At 31.3% G+C, this 24,763-nt stretch overlaps 1 protein-coding gene across 1 annotated transcript; it reads left to right on the plus strand.

The window, feature by feature from the left end:
- The first annotated feature begins 1,762 nt into the window (after window positions 1-1,762).
- Window positions 1,763-23,694, plus strand: LOC114308508 (protein NRT1/ PTR FAMILY 7.3). Its single transcript, XM_082895569.1, has 11 exons — window positions 1,763-1,845; window positions 2,652-2,685; window positions 3,628-3,776; window positions 5,712-5,766; window positions 5,871-6,017; window positions 7,382-7,435; window positions 7,520-7,612; window positions 14,752-14,866; window positions 21,061-21,278; window positions 21,431-21,990; window positions 22,484-23,694. The coding sequence occupies exons 1-11, from the start codon at window positions 1,763-1,765 to the stop codon at window positions 23,352-23,354; spliced, it is 2,379 nt and encodes a 792-aa protein (XP_082751695.1). The 3' UTR covers window positions 23,355-23,694.
- The last annotated feature ends 1,069 nt before the right edge of the window (window positions 23,695-24,763 follow it).

Raw genomic sequence — 24,763 nt, forward strand, 5'->3', positions numbered from 1 at the left:
CATTTTAGCAACTAATTTTTTTTTAGTAGGGGAATGTTGATTATTGGCGACTAAAAAAAATTTAGTAGCTAAAAAAAATACAATTGGCGACTAAAAGAATTTTTAGTCGCCAAAGAACTAGTTTTGGCTACTAAATAGTTTGGTAGCCGAATGAAAATAAAAAAATTATAAAATACCTTTGGCGACAAAAATTTTAGTCGCCAAAAACAGGGGATTCACCGACTAAATTACTTTTTAGTCGCCAAAGACCCACTTTTGGCTACTAAATAGTTTGGTAGCCGAATGAAAATAAAAAAAATTATAAAATACCTTTGGCGACCAAAATTTGGTCGCCAAAAACAGGGGATTCACCGACTAAATTACGTTTTAGTCGCCAAAGGACTACTTTTGGCTACTAAATAGTTTGGTAGCCGATTGTTTAATAATGGTAAAGTGTTCCTTTAGGTAATGGTAATTTCTGTAGGGTTGTAATGAAAAATTAATATTATTAAAATGTAATGAATATTTTTAAAATGTAATAATTTATCATTTAAATAAAATTTTCAATTTTTCAATATCATTATCAAAAGGAGGGTTAAGTGTGTAAAAAAAATTCACTCATGACTTATAAGTAAATAAATCTGATTTGTAAGACTTATTGATATTATTTCAGATTTTAAAATTTTTCTTAATTTTTTAATAATTAATTTTTTCAACTTTTTTTAAATATTTTAAGCAAATTTGTTTATTTTTTAGACTCACTTAATTTAGATATATTTAAAAAAGAAAATATTTGTGATTTTTTTAAAATACAAAATAAGTACTCACTTAATTCACTTAATTTAGATATATTTTTTTTTAAATTTGAGGGATCTATAAAAGTAATTGGCAATTTGATGCTAATTGAACTGAAGGCCTAAACTGGGACTGTGCGTATATATTTTTTAGTTATGCGTTAATGATTTTGACTGCTAAGATATGCTTGAGAAAATGATTTTGACTGCTAGTTACAACTGAATAATAAATTAATTAAATTCACTTGACACGTGATTACTTCATCTGTCGTTATCTATGAGAAAATATACATATTGCATGTTCTAAAATTCTAAAAAATTGATTAGTGCCTAGTTAGTCATGCAGGAGTCCCAAAAAAAAAAACACGGGTTGAGCTGGCTCATAATTTTTTATTAAAATTTTTTTATTAAAAATATAAGAATATAAGAAAATATAAGAATATAAAATATAAGAATATAAAATTTTAAAATATATTATTATATTTTTCAGTACAAAAAATATTAGGACAAATATTTAAGATAATTTAATTTTTGCTTTTTTTTTTAATTTATAATTTTATTACTTATATTTTTATTTAAATATAATTTTAATATATTTGTTACTTTTATTTTAATTTTTTTTGAAGTTGTTATTTTACTTTTACCAACTAAATATTAGTCAGCGATTATAATTACAAAATTTAAAAATTGTGCTTCATATCTGAGGGAAACTTCGGAGGGAAACTTTATTACTTCTTTCTCTTCTCTCTCTCTCTCTCTCTCTCTCTCTCTCTCTCTCTCTCTCTCTCTCTCCACCATTTCACAAAGAAACAGAGTAAGTAGTGTTTTCTTCGTATTCTTTGCGAAGCTCTGAATCGCGAGACTACAAAATCGAACGAAGACAGGTCTTCATTGGCCGTCGAATCTGCTGGGCAAAACCCTAGATCTGAGTTGATCTGTTTTCGATCGGCCTCAGCATTCTAAATATTAGATCCATTAGATCGGAGACCATGCCAGTGGCTGCTTCCACCATATACTACTTGAATCTCCACGGCGATGTCCTCATCAATCGTCTCTACTGCGACGACGTTGGGTTAGCTCCTCTCTCTCTCTCTCTATACATACATATATATATATATATGTATATTTATTCAATTATAGGTTTATATGCTTGAAATGTATGAATTACATATGAAGAATAACTTGCATTGAGTATATATTTGACTTCCTTGATGTGGATTGACATACATATATATATTTTTTTCTTTCTTTCCTCTTTTGCATAGTAACTCGAGGAATTTTGCTGCTTAAGTACTTTAATTTTTTCAAGGACCAAATGTATTTTCCTTAGTTATGGTTCGTTAGTTTGTTCCACTCTTTTGACTTACCCTTCTTTAACTGAAGCAGATTTATTGTTATTTATGGATCAAGTTGGGATAATACTTAAGATTTTTTTTTCTTTAGCAGACGGTATAAAGAGAAAAAGGAAGAAGTGGCAGAGATGGAGGTTGATCCTGAACGAGATCAGCGGATGGTTTTTGCTTATGAACTTTTTATTGCTGTATCAATTACATTTTATGTCTTGGGCAAACCTAAATAAAATCCAAAATTTGGGAATTTTTTAACTGTATTTTTATACAAGAAATTGGAACTTGCCATATTTTATTTAAAAAAGTTCAAAGGGTGCTAAATGAAATTCAATTACTTAGTCTTTACTGTGTTTGAACTTTGAAGATCTATTATTTTATTTTATATAGGTAAATGAAGCTGGCCAAAATGAATCAATTTTCACATTGATTTTAATTTCTATTATCTTTAGCGTACGATTTATAAGATTTTGGTAGGCAATCAAAGCCATCTATTGAAGACCCACTTACTCTGTGCATGCTTGCCTTGCAGCTGCCTTGCAGCTGCCACCACCCTCACGCGAAAGGTATGCTAAAATGGGCAACTTGTTATTGTCTGTTTGTCGATAGTTTTACATTGCAAAATTTTAAAGGCATAGTTACAGGTCAGTCTGATGAATTTAATTTTTAATATTAAATTTATTATTTTTAAAAAGTACAATTAAACTATTTATACTTTTTACATCATCATATTTCAATAACGCTAATAAATTAAGAATAAATCAAAATTCACAAATAAAAGACAAAATATCCCAATTATTTATCATTTTAATAAATTTTTCAATATTATTACCAGTACTAATGAAATAATCAATTCACAGACACAAAACATATATTTTAAAAGTTTGAAAAAAAATTTCATTATCAAAACGAGGGTTAAGTGTGTAAAAAAAATTCACTCATGACTTATGAGTAAATTTATAAAATTTTAAAATATATTATTATATTTTTCAGTAAAAAAAATATTAGGGCAAATATTTAAGATAATTTAATATTTTTAATTTTTAATTTTATTACTTATATTTTTATTTAAATATAATTTTAATATATTTGTTACTTTTATTTAAATTTTTTTTGTTACTTTTAATATATTTTTTTAATATATTTTTTACCGACTAAATTTTAGTCGGCGATTATAATTACAAAATTTTAAAATTGTGCTTCAGACTTCGGAGGGAAACTTCGGAGGGAAATTTCATTGGCGACTACAAAAATTGGTCGGGAAAGAAAGGTTTAAGATTTCCGATTTCATTGGCTTCAGATTTCAGATTTCGTTTTTCTGTCTCTCACTCTTTGACTCTCTCTCTTTCTCACTCTCTCACGCCTCTGCCCTCCTCCAGCTCTCTCTCTCGCCTTTGTCTCCATCGTCGTCGGGTACGGCAGGTATGTCCTCTCTCTATTTTGCCCTCTCTCTATCAGTCTCTCTTCCTCTAATTTCAGCCTCTAGGGTTTTCGTCTTCCATTTGCAGCTCTGTTCTGATAGCAGCTCTGTTCTTGACACTGGCGAGCTCGGACGCCCCTTGCTCAGAGGGGTCCAGTGGCGTATAGATTTGGGAATTTTGCCTTCTTCCTCCTCCATCGATGATCTTTGCCGAGTCACCACAGATTCACGTCGGAGGTATAAATGGATGTTTTCTTGATTATATATATTGGGAATTCTATAAACGTATATATATATATATATATCACTACAACATTTTCTTAGTTTAGTGACATTTGAAAGTGCCACAAAACTATTCTTCTAATGACATTTTTTGGTCTTGTGACATTTTGAACAAGTGCCACTTCTATTGGTGCCACGGTAGATACGAGTGCCACGGTAGATACTTGCAAGTGCCACTGCACCATCATGACTGAAAACTTTTAATGACATTTTAATGTCATGGTAGATATTATTTGTGGCACTATCAAGCGCCATTAAAAAAAGAGTTAGTGACACTTGTAAGTGTCATTACACCATCAAGACTAAAACCTTTTAGTGACACTTTAATGTCATGATAGGCACTATTCGTGACGCTATCAAGTGCCATTAATGACGATAATTCGTTGTAGAATAATTTGATCCGCTTTTGTGGAGACTCGAACCGCCAACCTTCCGCACCATAAACCTTATACACCACACTCTTCCCACTACACCTCTATAGCACCACATGATTATATATGCAACATATATTATTTATATAGTACATACATCCATATTAATATAAAAGTATATGTATAAACATAATTATGTTATTGAACATAATTTATGTAAAATAAACTATTTACTACCAAAATAAAAAAAGGACCACTTTTGGCGAATTTTTAGTCGCCAATTCTATACTTTTGGCTACTAATTATTTTTTAGTTGCTAAAAAACTTAACTTTTGTCGACCAAAATCGGATTTGGTCGCCGAAGATGCACTTTCAGCTACCAAAATTTTGGTCACCAAAAAATTTTATTCCCGCCTTAGGATTTTGGTTCTCCCGTGCTAAAAATGACCACTTTTGGCAACTAAACTTATTTTTTAGTCGCCAATTATAGACTTTTGGCTACTAAAATTTTTTTTGGCACCAAAAAGTTTTACTTTTGACACTTGTTCATTGAAATGTCACTAGAGCCTTTTATGTTTGTCGTTTTGTGGCATTTTTCAAAAACGTGCCACTAAATATCATTTTTTGTGGCATTTTCTAAAAATGTGCCACTAGTATAGTGCCACTAAAGTATGTTTTTGTTGTAGTGTATATATATGTCTTTGTAACTTGGAGGCATAATTTGTTGTTTTCTTGAAATTACTCTACGTAATCGTTTGTGTTTTGTTAATGGGTTGAAATGATCACCTGGGTCAGCTCCAAAATACTTGAAATTTGTTGTGAAAGTTTCCATGATGAGCTCGTTTTAGTTTATAGAATTTCCTTATCAATTTGATTCCGATTGCAGTTTAGTTATTTACATGTGAGTGCATTTATAGTGTGCAGTTTTTTATCATTACGGTCCAGTGGCGTATTTTATTTATGGAAATTAAGGATTCAATGTCCTCCGGGTATAATCTTTTAGTGTATGTGTTTGTTTATATATGTTTTCGTGCTCCTCTTAGCTCAAAATCAAGGCAGACTGTGAACTTTTTGGGGCCCTAAGCAAACTCTCAAGATGAGGCTCTCTCTATATTTTCGTTCACTGAAAACTAAAGTTTGCTTGACTAAAATTACTAAAATTTGCTTACATAGTTTAGCAAAGTCTACTTTACTGTAAATATATATATATATATATGTATGTATGTATGTATATATATATAAAGCTATAATAGCAAAACAAATTGATAGCACCAAATTCAAATGCTCTTGGTAAACACTAATTGATAGCACATTTTGGGGAAGAATTATGCATTGAGCTCATGTGATTGGAACACTCTTCATTGCTCTATGGAGATGCAAACTGTGCTCTTTATTTTTATTATAGTTTCAGATGCTATCCTCTGATTGTATTTTGGAGCAGGGGGTCTTCCATGCAAACTAGAGGGTATAGTCGAATCACCACTTGTAAATGGATACCGTAACAAGTGTGAATTTTCAGTTGGATATTCTGTACAGGGAAAACCAACCGTGGGGTTTATGCTTGGGAACTTCAGGTAGTTATTGAATTTACCTTTTAGGATTCACTTCTTTACATTTTTCTCTTGTTTATCATAAAGAAGAATTATTTATTTCAGGGAGGGTGTGACAACTGTTGAAGAACCTACGAACTGCCAAAATGTTTCCACATTGCACATTGCACTTTGATGATGAGTTAGTAAACAGTGAATTTGAGAGGATGGCTCAAGCATTTGCTGTGGGACCTTCTACTGATTCTCCTTTGCCTCTAACATCATTGGTAGTTCAGGTACTAACTCTAAGTACATGTACTTGTTTGGGTCTGATATTTTAATTTCTTTATTAGATGGGCAGTTGTACTCTATAATCTGTCTGTTACCAGGATTCATGAAAACCTGAGCTTTTAAAGACCCAGCATGCAATGGAAAAATAAATGTGCATGTATGGTGGAACCATTATTCAATCAATTCATTTTTTTTTTTTTTTTACATTCTAAGATTATATACTGTGTGCTTCATAATATACTGCTTGGATTTCTTGGATTGAGTCACAGATGAAAATTTTATACTGTGTACTTCAAAATATGTGAAGTGTGTATTTTGTTTCCATAGCCACATACTTCAGAATAGGATGGAGAATTCTTTGCATTTCTTGTTAATTGGTTACTTTATTGACATCATTTTTCATATTTTCATTGTTACCACCAAGTGATAATCTGGTTGAACAACAGAATATAGTAGTGTGAATTGTAGCTTACATATTCTTCATGTAGAAAATGCTACATTGTGAAGCTTCTTTATGATGTCAAATTCTAATGGTTGTAGAAAACAAATTGCATCTAGATACCTACAGTTCTATATATAGGTTGGTGAAGTAAGTTCGAAAAATTGAGTTCTATAGATACCTTCTTTTTTTTTTTTTGAGAAATGAGTTATAATTGATAATGTAAATAGAGTCTTAATGTTGCATTAATCTTCTTGGAAAAATTATGATGGCACAAAACATTTTCATTAATTTCTCTCCCGAGCAAGCAGTGTAGTAGTAAGAATTTGATGATCAGGTTTATTTTTCACAACATATACTCAACTGTTAGAGTGAGTGTTTTTGTTGTACTGTGCTATTTTAGCACTGCTAAAGCTTCCACCAAAATACTTCATTACTGAAGAGGCTATGGTTTGTATGCAGAGACTAGCGTCTGATTTCCTTTCAAACTACATATTCTTAGCTGTTCAAAGCGTTGGTTCAAGTACTGATTTGATTGTTCAAAGAGTTGAATTTGTTCTTGACTCTGACAAGAGAAGCCACCTCATGGACTAATTTAGTGATAGTTTATCTTCATGCTGCCTAAATATGCCATTGCAGCTGTGTGGTACTATGTGATAATTTATATTCTTGTCTTCCCTCAATTATGTTCATAGGAACTAATTTAGTGACAATTGGTTGGTTACAAGTTAAAACTGGAGATGTGAAAGGCAATGCAGAGCTACGGGTGGAACTTCAAGAACGTTGAATTGCTTGTGAATATCTCACACAACGCGCTGTAGATGCTATTCTCTGAGATTCAGCGAGTAGGTTCAGTTTAAATAACTGGCCAAGCAAGTAATATGAGGATTTTAAGTTGTGATTGATTTTATTTATCTTTTGCTGTCTCAGATATACAATGAACAAATCGGAGAATTAATTGATCCAACCCAACGAAACCTAGAGGTGGGTATTACTCTATCTCTCTCTCTCTTCAATACCTTTTTGGATTACTTTTATGTGTGCTTAATGGTGGTTAAACTGCTGCAGATAAGGGATGATACCAAACATGGATTTTATGTTGAGAATTTGACCGAGGAATATGTGACCTGTTATGAGGGCATAACCCAAATATTAATTAAGGTAGCAAATAATAAGGCATTCATGTTTTGTTCTTTTTTCCATGAGCATGTTTCTTGTTGTTTATTGAATTAGTGCTGCAGATTGCTACTTGTTGATACTTCATGGATAAATTTTTAAATTTTTAACTTGTGGGGAACATTAGAGTCCAGGAATGAAAATTTATGAGTTGCTGTTAATGATCAATTTGTGGTGTTTCTTATCCCTTTGGTATTCTTTACAGGCACGAAGCTAAGCTTGCTGCAACGGCTAGCCAACCCCTTCCTGATGATGATGACGATGCATTTGACTAATGCTCATGGCTTTGGCTTTTTGCTATCATTTTTCGTGCTCCTTTAGTTAATATGAGCAATGCAAAAAAAATTTCAACGCTATCGAAGGATTTGTGTATGAGAGGTGAATGTATCGCGGAGAAGAGACCATTTTAGTTATTTTTTCGCCATTGTTTCAAGTCTGGTTGTGGTTGTGCTTTGTGGTAGAATTCTTTAGGCTGCCATATGGATGTTTTGAGTCACTTCAAGTGTTTGCTTCAAGATTTTAAATTATCTATGGATTTAAATTATTGACGTTGGATTAGACTTGGACTGTATGGAATTTGTAATATATATAGAATTGGACGTTGAAGATTACTTTTTTGGATGCTTGGAATTGAAATGTGTGCACGTTGTTGAATGCTTTAATGGTTGATAATATATTTTAGTGTTGATGGATTATATTGTTTTATACAGGGTATAGGTTGTAATATAAATGAATACAGGTTGTTTACAATTTTTTTTTTAAAAAAAAAAATAAAAATAAAATTATTTGGCCATCAAATGTTTTGGTAGCCAAATAGGTAATCAAATGTTTTGGCTACTAATAATTTAGTAGCAAAAACATAGCTCAAAATGTTTTTGCCACCAAATAATTAGTAGCTAAAAGATTTGAGAATGAAAGAAAGAAACTATTGGCGACTAATACTTTAGTGGCCAAAACATACCTTTTGCCGACTAAACTAAGATTAGTAGCCAAATGTGTACTTTCGGCGACCAATTATTTGGTAGCTAAAAGTGATACCTTCCCCGACCACAACAAGTTAGTAGCCAAAAAGCCTCATTCGGCGACTAATACTTTAGTGGCGGAAACATACCTTTTGCCGACTAAACTAAGATTAGTAGCCAAATGTGTACACTTTCGGCGACCAAACAAATTTTAGTCGCCAATATTATCGCCGACAGGGTAAAGGCGACGAGCTTAGCGACGAAAAATTTTGGTCGCTAAATCGTTTCGGCGACTAAATAAGTGACTTTTGGCGACTAATATTTTGGTAGCCAAAAGTGACATTTCTTGTAGTGTCTAGAGCCAAATTTAATTTCTTAGAATGGATGCACAATTTTAAATGTCTTTTTAAAATATTACGTTGGGTGTTTGTCCATCTAATTAACACAATGTTTAAGAGTAGCTACTAAATGATGTCACGTTATGTCAATTGTAGACACACTAATTTTGAAATATATTATTTTAAATTATTTTGTTATATATATAAGATAAATTTAATCCAAGTAATTAATCATGGGCAAGGCCAAGGAACGATGAAAAAAATAAAAATATAATAAGAAATAGCATAGTTCTTTGCCCTGCATTTTTAATTTTGTTAATTTTATCATAATTGCCGTACATTGTCCTTGATGTCCATACAAAAAACATGATCGGTATATCCTAAGATGTAATTTGCGTTTTTGTCAAAGCAATCTAAGATCGCTATATTGTAAAATATTTAATATATTATCTTAATTCATTTAAAATGTAGACGTTGTTGTACAAGAGTTAAATTACAAACACATATCTTTCTACGAGCACTGTGTTTTTATTAGCTTGAATATACTTGAAGGTCATTTGGGATTAACCTTTTTAGTTACTCTTTTGTAGACTTTTTTTTGTCTTGAAAATTTATTTTGAACTTTCAAAATCTACCCAACTAGACAAAAAAAAAAAATTTTAAAAATATTGTAAACAAAGTCCAATAAAGATTTTTCAAAAAAAAAAAAAAAAATCATTAGTGAACTTTGTTTTTGAATTTTTTTTACTCTTAAATCTTTCAACACTAGATATAGATCCCAAAAAAATAAAAATTTTGACACAAATTTAAAAATAAAAAATAGAAAAAGATAAAAATAAATAAATAAATAAAACTTTTTTTAGTTGCATGTGGAAGTAACTGCGAGGGAAAACCACCTCTGAGTTTAAAATCGTTAAGGTAATTGTGTGATGCAATTTACAGTTTTACCATTCAAATAAATAGAAGAACTCAATTAAACGGTAAATAATTAAGGAAAAATATCAAATCACTGGTATTTATAATAAAAAAAATAATTACAAATCAATGATAAATTTTATAAATATTAATAGTTAAAATATAAACTTTTTCATATATCTATAATTGTTTTTTATAAGTGGACTGAATTATAATTTCCCAATAATTAATACCTTAAGTTATAATTCGGAATAGAAAACAAGAAGACAGGAAGAAGAAAATTTTGGTTACCCAACTTCAGTTGTTGGGGAGTTTCTAATTACACCACACTAATATCTCTTTACCCTAAGACGAACATGCCTTTCTTTATAGAATACAATTGTTAGAGCATCTGCATCAAACTCTTCAAAATCATTTTTTAGCTAAAAATTTTAAAAAATCAACCCCATCATACTCGCTTGCAGCTCGTCAAAATTTACGATCGCTACAGTAACTCATTACAATAAGCGAGGCACTGTTCATCACTATTTGTGTGTTATCGGACGTCCGGCTAGTCAACCGGTCAACGACAAATTTTTTTTTTTTTGCTTTTTTTAAGAATTGTTTGGTTGGTAACTTATCAATTTAATAAAAAAAGAAAGACTAACAAACACAATAAGAAAATAATATTTAATAAAAATAAGTTAGAATAAAGAGTTTCATGCAGTAGATGCTAAAAGATGACTAGTTAAAATAATAAAATAGTTTTAATTTAACTAAAAATTTGAAGAGTTTGGTGTAGATGCTCTTACAATACATTAAAGAAGTGTAATGAAAAATGTAATGAGTGTAAATATATGCTCCCTTTGTTTTGGGTACTACACACCACGGAAAAATATTAAATAATCTTAGAATATTATGTAAAATTACCTATATGGTATTCCAAAAAATTAATTATTTGACAAAAGTGAATTATTATGATTAACCTATAAAATTTCTTGCTACGCTATTTGGTTTACACCACCACATAAGTAATACTACATAGTACATGAGAAAAAGGTGATTAGGGACATATACTTAATTTAATGATCAATATAACTTTTAACATAATTCAATAGCCAATATTTTTTTTTGTATTTATATAATAAAACTGGCTTTCGAATTGCTTGATATATCTGTTTAATCCCAGCTCAAATTCAATTTGAACTTCTAAATTGCTACTGAAGCACTAAAAAATATGAACTACGCTAGTGTTTCTCAAGTTAGGCTTGCCCGAATTGCATCTGTATCTAGAAATATTTTTAATTCTTTTTTTTTTTAAGGTCAACTTATATATCATACAACTATTATATACAAAATACTTTGCTAATAATGGCCAAGAATAATAGTTACTTTCCTTTCTGTTTTTTTATATGTTAACAAAGGGGAAACAAGGTAATTAAGCATATTAGAACTTGTGAGCAATATGTCATAGCAACTTGAGGTATCAAATCTATCAAAGAAAGTGCATTATTAGCTTAAAATCCAACATATTCACTAAAAAGATAGATCATTATGATATCTTAATTGTACTCTTTGCTATCAATTGGCAAATTATGGAATCTTATACTTGATAATAATTGAGCAGCAATGCTACAGGCGTTAGATGCAAAAACCAAAACATAATGATCAAATTATTAATCAACATATTCCATAAGATAATTTCAGTGGTCAATAGAATCACCTTCTTATTCCTCTTTGAGATTATACTTATAGTTCATACTTCAAAAAGATTTGGAAGTTTCGATGTTTCTTGTGCAATTCCATCCACACTACTTTGCACCACATTATTTGTGATTGTTATCCAATGTTGTCGCAAAAATTTACACAAAAATAAATAAATTAAGTATTTGCAATGGCAACAATGGTATATATTTATTGTTTAAAAGAATCACAGAAAATCTATTGTCTGTGTTTATTCAAAATACCGATATTGTTAATACCTCACAAAAATGACGTCATTTTGATTCACATTCGTTTTGCAATTGTATTTTCATTATTTGCAATAATCATTAGTGGGTCTAATAACACTAGGCTGATGTGTTGTTCTGAATTGAATGGGTTAGTGTTGCCCATGTTGCTGGGTTGGTGTTGTTAGTGTAGCCTATGTTGGGTATGGCCTGGGGTTAGCATTTGTTTGGCTTTTTGCATGTACCTTCTTGGTGAGGTTATGCTTCTTAAGCTATGATGCTTTGATCTTTGGTCTTTTTATTGATGTAATTTTACTGTACTTGTTGTATATTTTATTCATCAATATATATATATATATATATATTTTGTCAATCAAAAAAAAAAAAAAAAAACTAGGCTGATTATGAATCCGGCTGACACTCTCACAAAAACTAAAGTGGATGTCTAATTCAACTTAAGAGAACTATTTTATTTGATCAGCAAAATAAAAGTTTCATTGATGTACCAAATGAGAAACAAGCAAAAGAATACATCAAGAGGAGCAAAAAAGGGGGAGAACTTAAGTACATAAAATTTTATAAGATTTAGTTATTGGTCACTAATTTGAAAATCGGACCGACCGGTTCAACCGATTGAACCGATAACCAGTCTAAGTTTTACTCTGATTTGACCTTCAAACTCATTTGAGCTCGAAAACCGGCATTTTTCAAAAAATTAGAAAAATTCGCTACTAAACAGATAGAACCGGTGCCAATTAATTGGAGCGAACTAGCTAAGCTCATCATATAAGGTCAAGTTTTGAAAAATAATAAAGTTATATACACTAATTAGTGTACTAATAAATAATGTACCATAATTTTATTAATTTTGAATTGTTATAATTTGTATAATGGGTGGAATCTATAATTTTGAAATTGCAATGCTATAACATGTGTTATTACACTAATTAATATACCAATTGGTGTAAATAATACCATTATTTGATAAATGTAGGCCCCAAGGCTTGAGAACTCTAGACCTCAATCCAAGCATCTTGCTACTTATACAATTATGCCACCAATACCAATAATCCTTGTTGAGAAATTAGTAGATATAATTTATTTATTATATTCGAATAGTTTTCTCTCATATACTAATCTAATTAACATTTTTATAATTAGTATCAATAAAAAAATTAAATGTATAAACAAATATAATTCATATATATATAATGTAAATTTGATACCTATTTTCATTTAATTATATTTTTTTATATATTTATTACATAATTATGACGTCACGATTTTATTTGACGATTGAACCAGTGACCCATCTACCTAATTTATTTTTTAATTTATTCACTGATCTAATTTTTAAAACCTTTGGAAACTTCAAGGACGAAAAAAAAAATCAATTTATTTTATTAAACCGAAAACTATGATTTTAGCAATAACTTGCATGCGTAGCTAAATAGAAAAAATAAAAAGCAATTGTCGCATGTTATGCACAAGTGAAGAAGTTGGTACTAAAGTGTCCAACCAAGGAATTTATTAATGAAATTAAAATTTCATATCTTTACAGCATCTCCAATCCAATCAAAGATAATATATTAAATTTAAAATTTAGTGAAAAGTGCCAAATGAAACGTTCTAACTCTTTTATCAAATTCATATCAAATAGAAGGAACCTTTCATCTTTCATCAAATTTAAATTTACTGTTGAGCCGAACATCCTCTCGGATGTCCATCAAGAGTAATTTTCATAGTTTTTTTTTCATGTCCTGACAACTTTCAGGACATCCATATGTCCTCTCGGACAATTCAGAATGTGAATAATTTTGATAAAAATTCTCATTTTAATATTGAAGTAAATTGTATCAAATTAAATTTTTCATCAAAATTTTCTGTTAGAGATGGTCTGAGGAACGATATATAGAAAAAATTGTCTCATTTGTCATAGTCACACCTAGTGAAAAAGAACCTCTCACAATTGTTCAAATAAAAAATAAAAAAATAAGCACCACCATCACTTATCAAAAGTACAGTCCCAACAATTTGCATCATCTTCAAGTGTGTTCTGGTGGATGATGATGTTGTATAAATAAATAAATAATATATATATATATATATAAATATACAAATAGTTTGGAATTATTTGAATAAATCAGTTTTAAGATTTTGAATGTAGATATCCTAACCATTAGTTGGTTTACGAACGTTGGAAAACAATTTGACCTTTTGAATTTCCTAAGTTAGTTTTTGTTCGAGTTCCATAAAAAGAACTCTCTTTAACAGTTCATATACACTTTAGTTTTTCCTTATAAGTTTTTTTATTGTTTTCATTCTGAGTTTTCTAGGTTAAGGTTCTGATTTAAAAAACAACTAAGGAATACAGTCTTAATATTGTTTTCTAGAATAAGTCATTGTATACTGAAAATATAATTTTCAAGAGACCTTTCTATATAATAGTGGAGAAATTACTATCTTAAAAAAAAAAAAATCTTAAATGTGTCTTACCCTTGAGTGTTTTACTTTTCTGAATTTATTTTTTTTTATACACAACTTATTTATTTTTTATACAACAGATGATTTGGCCACCTGGGGCCCCATCCTTTTTACATGATTAAATCTCCACCATCCATTTCACCCGCTCAACCTCTATATATTCTCCTCTCCCCTCACCCTTGTTTTGTCCCAACTTGTTCTGCCTTCTTTTTTTTCCCATCTCCCAAACACCAACTTTCTCTCCTCTCCTCTATCATCTTGTCCTCTAACCCAGTTCCCAATTTTCTTTTCTCATCATCAACTTCAATGCGTTGCTTAGTGGCCATGCAAAAGAAGGTTAGTAATCATTCATGACCACATTTTTTTTTCTTCTTTTTCTTCTCTTTCTTATGCATTTACTAAACAAACTTGATAATCTTGTTATGCATACATGAGTAATAATTTAATTATTTCACTAAATGAATTTAATTTTTATTTTATTTTTTTGTGGGTTTTAGGGTAAGATCGAAGGAGAAGAAGGAGAGTGTACTTTTGATGGAACTGTCGATCTGCATGGTAGTCCTGCAATCCGAGGAAGAACTGGAAAATGGTTTGCTGGAATTATCATCCTCTGTAAGCCCCAAATTATCAATAATTACCAATGATTATTATTATTATTTATTTTTTAAATAAATAAAATATTAATTACAGGTTGAAGTTACAGAAATAACCTCTCCACTTTAACGAGAATCTCGTATATTGGGTCGTTTTTTTTATTTTAAGTCTTGAAATCTTAGTCTACCTATCTTCAATAAATTTAATGCTTGAGAATATATGATACTTCGTTTATCTATGAATATATTCACACAGACATATGTATATATTAATCTATGCGTATATACTTACATTTTCACAACAGACATATTCACTTTTATATATACTCAGCTTTTCATACTATTCAGTTTTTAGCTCTTTTATTTCTTTTTCCATGAGAAAGTTTAAGTAGTTTGTTTCTTGTCGTGGACTGTGTTTGGTTATGTGTTCCATATATATATTTTCACCTACTTATTTGAGTGTGGTGTTCGTTTTAAACTTTTAAATTATAATTTTACACATGCTTTTGAAAACTCCTTTCTATGCGAGAAAATTTGGCTAATCCAGACGTCCAGCTGGTTGACCAGAATATATATATATATATATATATTTTCTTGGGCACATGTTATTTTATATTGTAAATAAAAAATATTTTCGAAATTTTTAAAATTTTTATATGAGTTTTGAATAGAATTTTAAATTTTGTGTTTGGTTCTAAGTTGTAAATTTTTTAATCAAATAACTTTTTTAATTTCAAAAACTCAAAACTCTCTCCAAAACTTAATTCAAAACTCTTTTCAAAACTTATAATTAAATTATTTTTTCACACTCAAATCATAATTTCAAAACTCAAAAACTCAAAATGCAACTCTATTATCAAATTATATTTAGAAAATTCTACCAAACGCTACCTAACATCTTCAAAAGAATCATACCCTTCGTTTGGAATGTGGGTTGACTTTTTATTTTTTAATTATTTTTGTCTGATGCAAAAACACCTTGTTTGAGATAGGCTTTTTGACCTTTTTAACTTTTGTAAAAAAAAAAAATGATTATGAATTAGATATGATATTTTATCTTATTTGACTAAAATAACCAATTTTGTTCTATATAACTATTTTAACTAAATAGTATCCCAAACATTACATTCAAATCAACACAGATTGTCTGTTTATGTTTTGAGTGTTTTACAAACCAAATAAATTTATTTGAAAAATAAATAATAATTATTGTGCATATATTATTTCCATTTAAATTTATTTTATTGCTTGTATGGGGTCCTAAAAATGTTATTACACAATCACTTTCATCATATCCCAACTTTTGACATGACATTTTCTATTTTTAAATTTCTATCTCTTTGTCTCGCAACATTTTTAGTTGCAACATCATATTTCGAAATTTTCATGTGTTAAGATTCTCACTAATATTAGAACAGAAAATCCTTAATTATCTTTTTTTTTTTACCGCGGGACTTGCCTTAATGTAGTTTGGTTCCAACCCTGAAAGGGGGATAAAATATTTTGCATAATGAAAACATGACATGGCTCAACTGAAGTGATTTATTTTGAAAAATGTTTGGTAGCTCAAAATTTTGTGGCTCAAATGGCTCAAATCTGTCAAAACGATGTCGTTTTACACTCAAAATCTGTCAAAACGACGTCGTTTTGAGTAATTTGAGCCATTTGAGTCACAAAATTTTGAGGTACCTAACATTGTTGATTTATTTTTTTCATTTATTCTCTATCATGGAGTAAAAGTGGGACTCAAAGGCTCAGCTCGAGATACTGAGCACTAAAACTTCATTTGAAAACATATTATTTTAATAATTTTTTAATTTTTTATAAAAAAATATATAAAAATATAATTAAAAAAAAATTGATACAACAATTTATAGTGATTTTTTTATTTTTTAACTAAAATATTTAGTATCCAAAGGAGACCTAACTCTTCAATCCAATCAAATTTTGATCCCAATTTTACCACACAAGTAAAAATTAAAAAATATACTATGCCAACTCAAACAGGTAACATATTAGTTACATAAAATACTGAGAAGGGGAGAGAAAATGAAAATGGGTAATTAAAAGGAAATAACTAATGTTTGTGGGAAAAAGATTGTTGGGAGTGTCTTTCATAGGTGTATCTAATTCGATTTCAACATCAAGTGGGAAAACAACAGAACATACCATGTAGATGAACAGATAACATATTTGTCAGTCAAACATATGTAAGTGTGGAAGCCTTGTTGCATGATGACAGTGACACTCATGGTTTTAGAGAGAGAAAAAGTTTTGAAAGAGAGAGAAAGGGTGAGTAGAGAAAAACCCTAGTTGATAAACACGTAACGGTACTCCTCGATAATAAAAAACTATCCTATCATTTCTAGAATAATATTATATATATTAATTAATGTATTAAGTAGTGTATCAATATTAGTTATAATCTTTTTATTGATTTCACTGATTATACAAATTACAAATATCAAAAACAAATTAAATTATGTCACATCATCAATTAGTATATTAATTTATGTATATAGAATTACACATCTTTTTATGTTCTCCAATCACCCACCATTAAATTATAAGTCTCACATCTTCCATCAATCACAATTGGCCAATTTGGAAACTTAACTAAAAGTTAAAATTTGACGTTTAAACTATTTTAGCGCACGTCACTTATCTCTCTACTTTTTTTGTATATTTTTTCTACATAAAGTAGAACAAAAATTAAAAAGTCAGTTTTTAACTAATTTCCCAAGACAATCAAATATTATTACATTGCATTTAGTTAGAAAATTTGAAAAGGGATTTAAAAATAAAAAGAAAAAAAATAAATAAAATGTGAATAAAATATATCTATATTTTATTTAATTTCACACATTTTTTTTTTTTTAAATCTCCAATTTAAACACAGTATTAAAACACCACTAACTGTGTTCTAGAATCAACTAATAACTTCTCCTAGTTGATTGGAGCAAGGATCCTCTCCTTGGCTCTCTACTTAGTAGGCTATTGGGTCCACTTTTGAGCTCAATTTTAATGATTCAAATCGTTTATATTTTAAGATTGGTTGATTATATTATAATTGTAAAAAATCAAGTCAATCAGATATCGAAAACCACGTGTTTGGATTATCAAACTAAAAATCTTTATTTAAAAAAATTAATAAACAATTTTATTATTTAATAAAACTTTTATTTCGATAATCCAAACACGTAATTTTTTATATTTAATTAATTTAATTTTTAACAAATATAATATACTTGAAAAATTTTAAAATATAAACTATTCAAATCATTAAAATTAGCCTAAAAATAAGTCCAATGACATATCAAATAAGGAGCTGAAGTAGAGAGATCCAAACGAGATGTTTACTCAGTTGATAGGTTGTGTACTTGGGTTTCAGAGGCAGAGCACTAAACTCTGCTAGTACTCCCTCCGTCCCAAAATATTGGTCTCTTTTGGGGAATTTAATTTTTTTTGATAGTACACTTATTGCATTTGAAAAAAGTTGGTTTTCCAAAATTACCCTTTTGATAGTACATTTTTTGGGAATATCAATGTCATAATTGTACTTTTTAAATTGTTTATTAGTTTAAAAGAAGGGCAAAATAGGAAATTTACATTATTTTTGTACTTGATTTATAAAGAGGGACTAATATTTTGGGATAATGAAAAATAGAATAAGAAACTAATATTTTGGGACGGAGGGAGTACTAGAGTAAGTGCAGAGAGAGAACGTGGAGAGAGAAAACCATGCAATGTGTGGCGACGACAGACATACCGACCTGACATGTAATCAGTCTATTGTTTTGCATGACTTGGGTTCGTGCCACGTGTGGTCTTCTTTTTTTGTCTTAGTTCAATTCACTGAGAAAAAAAATCTTGCTACCCTTTCGTTTAATTTTTAAAATTTAATTCTCTTTCCAAATTATAATTTGAATCAACATCTAGAATCGAATAAAATTTTAAAATACAATTTAAAACTTCTTTCTTTTTTTTATATTATCAATCAATCTCTTTTTCTCTCGTATCTCTCTTCTCATATTCTATACATCAATCAATAAAAAAAAAAATACAAATTATCTCAAAATTATTTTCAAAACTTATAATCAAACAAATTTTTTTTTTCAAATTATAATTCAAAAACTCAAAACTTAAAATATAATTGCACACTCAAATCATAATTCAAAAAGTAAACCAAATGGAAATTAAATAATTATTTGATTTTTTAGTTTATAGTATTTTTTTTATATTTCGTGAATTTTTTAATATTTTAATTTATTTATTTACTTTTTTAAATTCAATAGATACATTTAAAAATTCAATAAATATATATAAATATAATGATTTTTTATATTTCTTTGTATTTAGTAAATTTTGTAAAAGAAATTAAAAAATTATATTTAAGTGTATAAGTGAAACTAAAAATAAAATTAATTAATTAAAAAATTAAAAATGTTCACTAAAAATAAAAATACAAAATGAAAACTCTAAAAATAGTTTTTAAAAAATCCAAATCAAACAGAATAAAAAAGAAAGTTTTAATTAAAAAGGGAGAAAAAAAAGTTTAATTAAAAAGGAAAGTAAAAGCATAGTCCCCCCACACATGAATCTGCCAATTGGGTATGCCTTAGGTTGGATAATGACACGAAAAATCACTTCATCGAGATACTACTGGGCAAAGGAAAAAGAAAAAATAAACTAAAATAAAAATCTTTGTTTGAATTTTGTATATTTGTGCCAGTATTGTATTCCATTTTGACAAATAAAATAAAAGTAAACATAATCTATAAGAATACGATACTAAAAACTTATCTTGAATTCTATATGCATCTCGTGATGCATATGATTTTATGAATAGCTAAATCAAAGAGAGAGAAAATGATAGTCCGATTTCCAATCTTTTCACTTCTTTTAGGAGTCGGGTCTTAAAAAATTACGCAACTCACTATAATTAATTGGAAATCAAAATTAATCTAAAATGGTATAAAATTAGGAATGACAACGGGACGGGACCAGGGATCACACTCTTTGTCCCCGATTCCCGAAACTACCATATTCCCCAGTCCCGATCCTTGACGGGAACCCATCACCCCCCCACCCCCGCCCCCTTACGGGGATCGGGTTTCCTCGACCCCCGTTTATCCCGTACTCATCATCAGCAACATCATTCAGCAACATCATCAAAAAAAAAAAAAAAATCATCAACAAAAACATCATCAACGGTAGCAACATCATCACAAAAAAATAAAAATAATAAAATAAAATAAAATAAAAAATTCATCAACATCATCAAAAAATATAAAATAAAATAAAAAAAATAGAGACAGATCTGGCGGAGGAGGGACGAAGTTGATGGTGGCAGGATCTTCTCAAATCTGCCGTGGCAGAAAGAGGAGAAGGTGAGAGGTGACGGAGCCGACGGAGGAGAAGGGCGCTAGAGGCGACGCCGACGGAGGCGGCGGTGGCCTAGAGGCAGAGGAGGAGGCGGCGAGAGAAGGAGGCGCCGATTGCAGAGGGAAGAAAGAGAGAGAGACAGATCAGAGAGTGAGGGTGAGAGTGATGAGAGAGACAGATCAGATTGTATATAGAGGGGGATTATATATATGAATGGGATAGAGGGGTATTATGGTAATTTTATTTCGAGAAAAAACGGGGCCAGGGACCGGCTGGGTCCGGGGCTGTGAAAGTGATCCCCGTCCCCGGCCCGAAACTGATCGAGGATTTAATTTCAAATACTATCTCCGGTTCGTCAAGGGTATTTTTTGAGAAAAAACCACTCTTATTGAGGACGGGGGTTGGGTCCCTATTGGGCCGGGTTCAAATTGCCATCCCTATATAAAATGGACTATTCTACAATTGAACCAAGAACCCAAGCAAAAGGGTGGTTACAAAAAATAAAATAAAATTTTAATGGAAATTAGAATATATTCTTCTTTTACCTCCTTTTACCATAGCAATTTGAACACATTCTATATTCTTTCCTCAAGCTGTAAAACCATGTTAAGCTTCCATGAAACATGTACATTTCATGTCCTTTTTCTTCATCCACCACTAATGTTGTCACAATCCCAAATCTATCATATATAAAAATAATAATTATTATTATTATAAAATAAAATTAAAAAAAAAAAAATCATCTGATCACTTGTCCAAAAGACTTACCATCCAAACAAGTATCTAACTCTTTTTTTCTTCTTTCTATTTTGTTAATGAATCAAACAGTGAATCAAGGTTTGGCAACCCTAGCATTTTTTGGTGTTGGAGTAAACTTGGTGTTGTTCTTGACAAGGGTGCTTGAACAAGACAATGCCGAAGCTGCTAACAGCGTCAGCAAATGGACCGGGACCGTCTACATCTTCTCTCTCGTTGGGGCCTTCCTCAGTGACTCCTATTGGGGACGATACAAAACCTGCGCAATCTTTCAAGTCATCTTCGTCGTTGTAAGTAACTGCAATCACACTCTGCTCATTTGCATAAAATGCTAGAGACCAGAAAATTTTCACACAAAAAGTGTCCAAAATACAGTACTGCTCGGTCCATTTTGCATTCTTATTGTCTCATTCTCATTGCATTCTATTTGTGTCCATTGCAGGGCTTGATATTGTTATCCCTATCGTCGCACCTTTTCTTGCTCAATCCGAGGGGATGTGGGGATCGAACGACTAAATGTGGGGCCCATTCGAGCTGGCAGATTGGGTCGTTCTATCTCTCAATCTACATGATTGCTCTTGGAAATGGAGGGTACCAACCTAACATCGCCACGTTTGGGGCTGACCAATTTGACGAAGAGGACCCTAAGGAGGGACGCTTGAAGGTGGCCTTCTTCAGCTATTTCTACCTAGCTTTGAATATCGGTTCACTCTTCTCAAACACCATTCTAGGGTATTTTGAGGATGAAGGGATTTGGGCTCTAGGGTTTTGGGCATCTACTGCCTCGGCTTTCGCTGGACTAGTTCTGTTTCTTGTTGGTACCCCAAGGTACAGGCACTTCAAGCCCACTGGCAACCCTCTTTCCAGATTCTGCCAAGTGATCGTCGCCGCGGCAAAGAAATGGATGGTTGAGATGACACCAGATGAGAAGAACATGTATCAAGAGAATGAGGAGAGTTCTGTGAGTGGTGGCAGAAAGATAGTTCACACTGATGAATTCAAGTGAGTGTAAATAGCATTGGTCTTTTTCCACCGTTTGTTTGTATAAGCGAACAACATTTTTTAGAAAATGTCTTCCATATTTTTGAACATTTGGTATAACGATAATCGAACTTCAACAGAAAATGTTTTTTGTGGCTAGCAGAAAATGAGTTGATTTTGGCATAAAATGTTTTCCGATTTTTAAAGGTGAAAAATGTTTTCTGAACTAAAATCTTATCAATATTACCATCATACATTCACCACCACTACCACTGTCATTGCCCAAAAACCATCACCATCATACAACAACAAACACGACCACCAGTCCTGCTGACATTGCCCTAACACCGTCACCACCACCTCACTGCCACTGCCACCACGATCACATCACTTTTAGGGTCACAACTAAACACAAGAAAAGGTTTTCTACTGAAACAAACTGAACGTTAGTAAAACTCAGGACCATCAAACAACAATCTAAACGCTCATGTTCATGTTCATCTCTATGGTGCAGATTCCTTGATAGAGCAACATTGATTACACCAAAGGATTTGAACAGCCAGAAGGACAACCCGTGGCAGCTCTGCCCCATTTCGCAGGTTGAGGAGGTGAAATGCATACTCCGATTAATGCCCATTTGGCTATGCACCATAATATACTCAGTGGTTTTCACCCAAATGGCTTCACTCTTTGTTGAGCAAGGTGCCGTCATGAAGTGCACAATTTCAAACTTCCGAATCCCTCCGGCTGGCATGTCTAGCTTCGACATCCTAAGTGTAGCACTCTTCATTTTCGTGTACCGCCGAGTACTCGATCCACTCGTGAGCAGAATCAAGAAGAAACCGGATTCTAAAGGACTTACAGAGCTCCAAAGGATGGGAGTCGGACTCGTCATAGCAATAATGGCGATGGTTTCCGCCGGGATTGTCGAGTGCTACAGACGCAAGTACGCTCGGAAAGATTGCCTTAATTGCGAAGGCTCGAGCTCTCTGAGCATATTCTGGCAAGTCCCTCAGTACGCTTTCATAGGAGCCTCTGAAGTTTTCATGTACGTCGGCCAGTTGGAGTTCTTCAATGCACAAGCGCCAGATGGGCTGAAGAGCTTCGGAAGTGCACTTTGCATGACATCGATTTCACTAGGGAACTATGTGAGTAGCTTGCTAGTGACAATGGTGATGAAGATATCGACCATCGACAACATGCCAGGATGGATACCGGGAAATCTGAACCGAGGTCATCTAGATAGATTTTTCTTCCTCCTAGCTGCTTTGACAACCTTAGATTTAGTTGTCTACATTGTTTGTGCTAGGTGGTACAAGAGCATCAAGTTTGAAGGTAAATTTGTAGGAAATTCCGAGGAAGACAATGAACTTTCTGATGTATGAGGTGGAAAAATGCAGGGTTCTAATAAGGAAGAAAATAAAAATAAAAAGAGGAGATGATGTTGTTACAGACAGGTTTGGGCAGACTAGATTTGAAGAAAGTAGGTAGTTGTGTGAGATTAAGAGAGAGACACTTCTAAGTCAGCTCTCTTACAGCACTCTTTTTATCCAACTTTACAACACCTACCTCAAAGAATTTAATCAGTCAAACAGGGTGCTAGGAGAGGTGGGTTGTTTTTGGTTTATGGGTATTTTGGGAATTTCACACCTCACTCTCATTTGTTGGTTATGTTGTAAAGCATAGAATTAACATGTGTTTGTAGGGAGTTCCAAGTGTGACTAATCGCCTCTCTTGGTAGTTTTGTCTGTTAACACATTTATGTCATGGGTGTTGTAGTCTTGGGATGAGATGCGACTATTTTATCACAAGTAAAAGTACATTTGGTAGTACTTATTAGTTGACTTATTTATCCTACAACCGTGCTGGGACCCCAACACCCCAACTCTACGTGAGGCTCTGGAAGTGGAAGATCAAAATATAAATAAATAAATAAATAAATAAATAAATAAATAAATTATGGACCAATCAGAAAACAGTGGGGTGGTGGGGTCACCCCCACTGAGGTCTAAGGCATTTTCCTTTATCTTATTTGTTTTTAAACAAAAACGACCTGTGAAATTTGCTTATAACTTATTTGACTTTTCAGCTTATTTAGCTAAAAAACAAATAATATTTTTCTTATGCTACAACTCAGTAGCTATTTTTAGCTTATTTGAAATCTTTATATACATATGGACAAAACAGTTTTGTCTCCTTTGTTTTAATTATAATTTTGCGGGAATTTTAGATATTTGCGCAACAAAAAAACTATGTGACAGACAGGTTATTCAACCAAACAGGTTCAACTCTTTTCACACATTATCAAAGGTTGCATTAAACATATTTAGAACTTATTTTAATTCTTTTAAGCTAATAATTTAACAAGTTATAATCATTAAAACTAATTCATAACTATTTGGCATAAACTAAATAAGTGCACTTATTTAAATAAATGCATTTATTTGGGTTACATCACTTCTCTATTTTTTGCACATCTTTTTATAAAAAGTTAAAAAATATACTTATTAAATCATCCCAAACAACCCTGGCCAAAATCAACCTACTTTTCATTCACAGATAAGGGATGGCATATGACTACTTCTTCATCAAGGTAAAATTAATCTATGTTTTTCTTCAGATTTTATGACTCGGGACAACTTATCCAGAGAATCTTCCATCCCACATGCAAGTTCATTTTGTCCCAGGATGTGGGACAACTTGTCAAGGTATAAGACTTTCGTCATAAAATGACTAAAACACCCTCATTAGTATAACTTAGACCAAGATTTGTTATTCCAGGATAAGTTAATCA

The sequence above is a fragment of the Camellia sinensis genome, chromosome 11 (assembly GCF_055761805.1).
Source record: "Camellia sinensis isolate YWXY chromosome 11, ASM5576180v1, whole genome shotgun sequence".
Classification (NCBI taxonomy): Eukaryota; Viridiplantae; Streptophyta; class Magnoliopsida; order Ericales; family Theaceae; genus Camellia; species Camellia sinensis.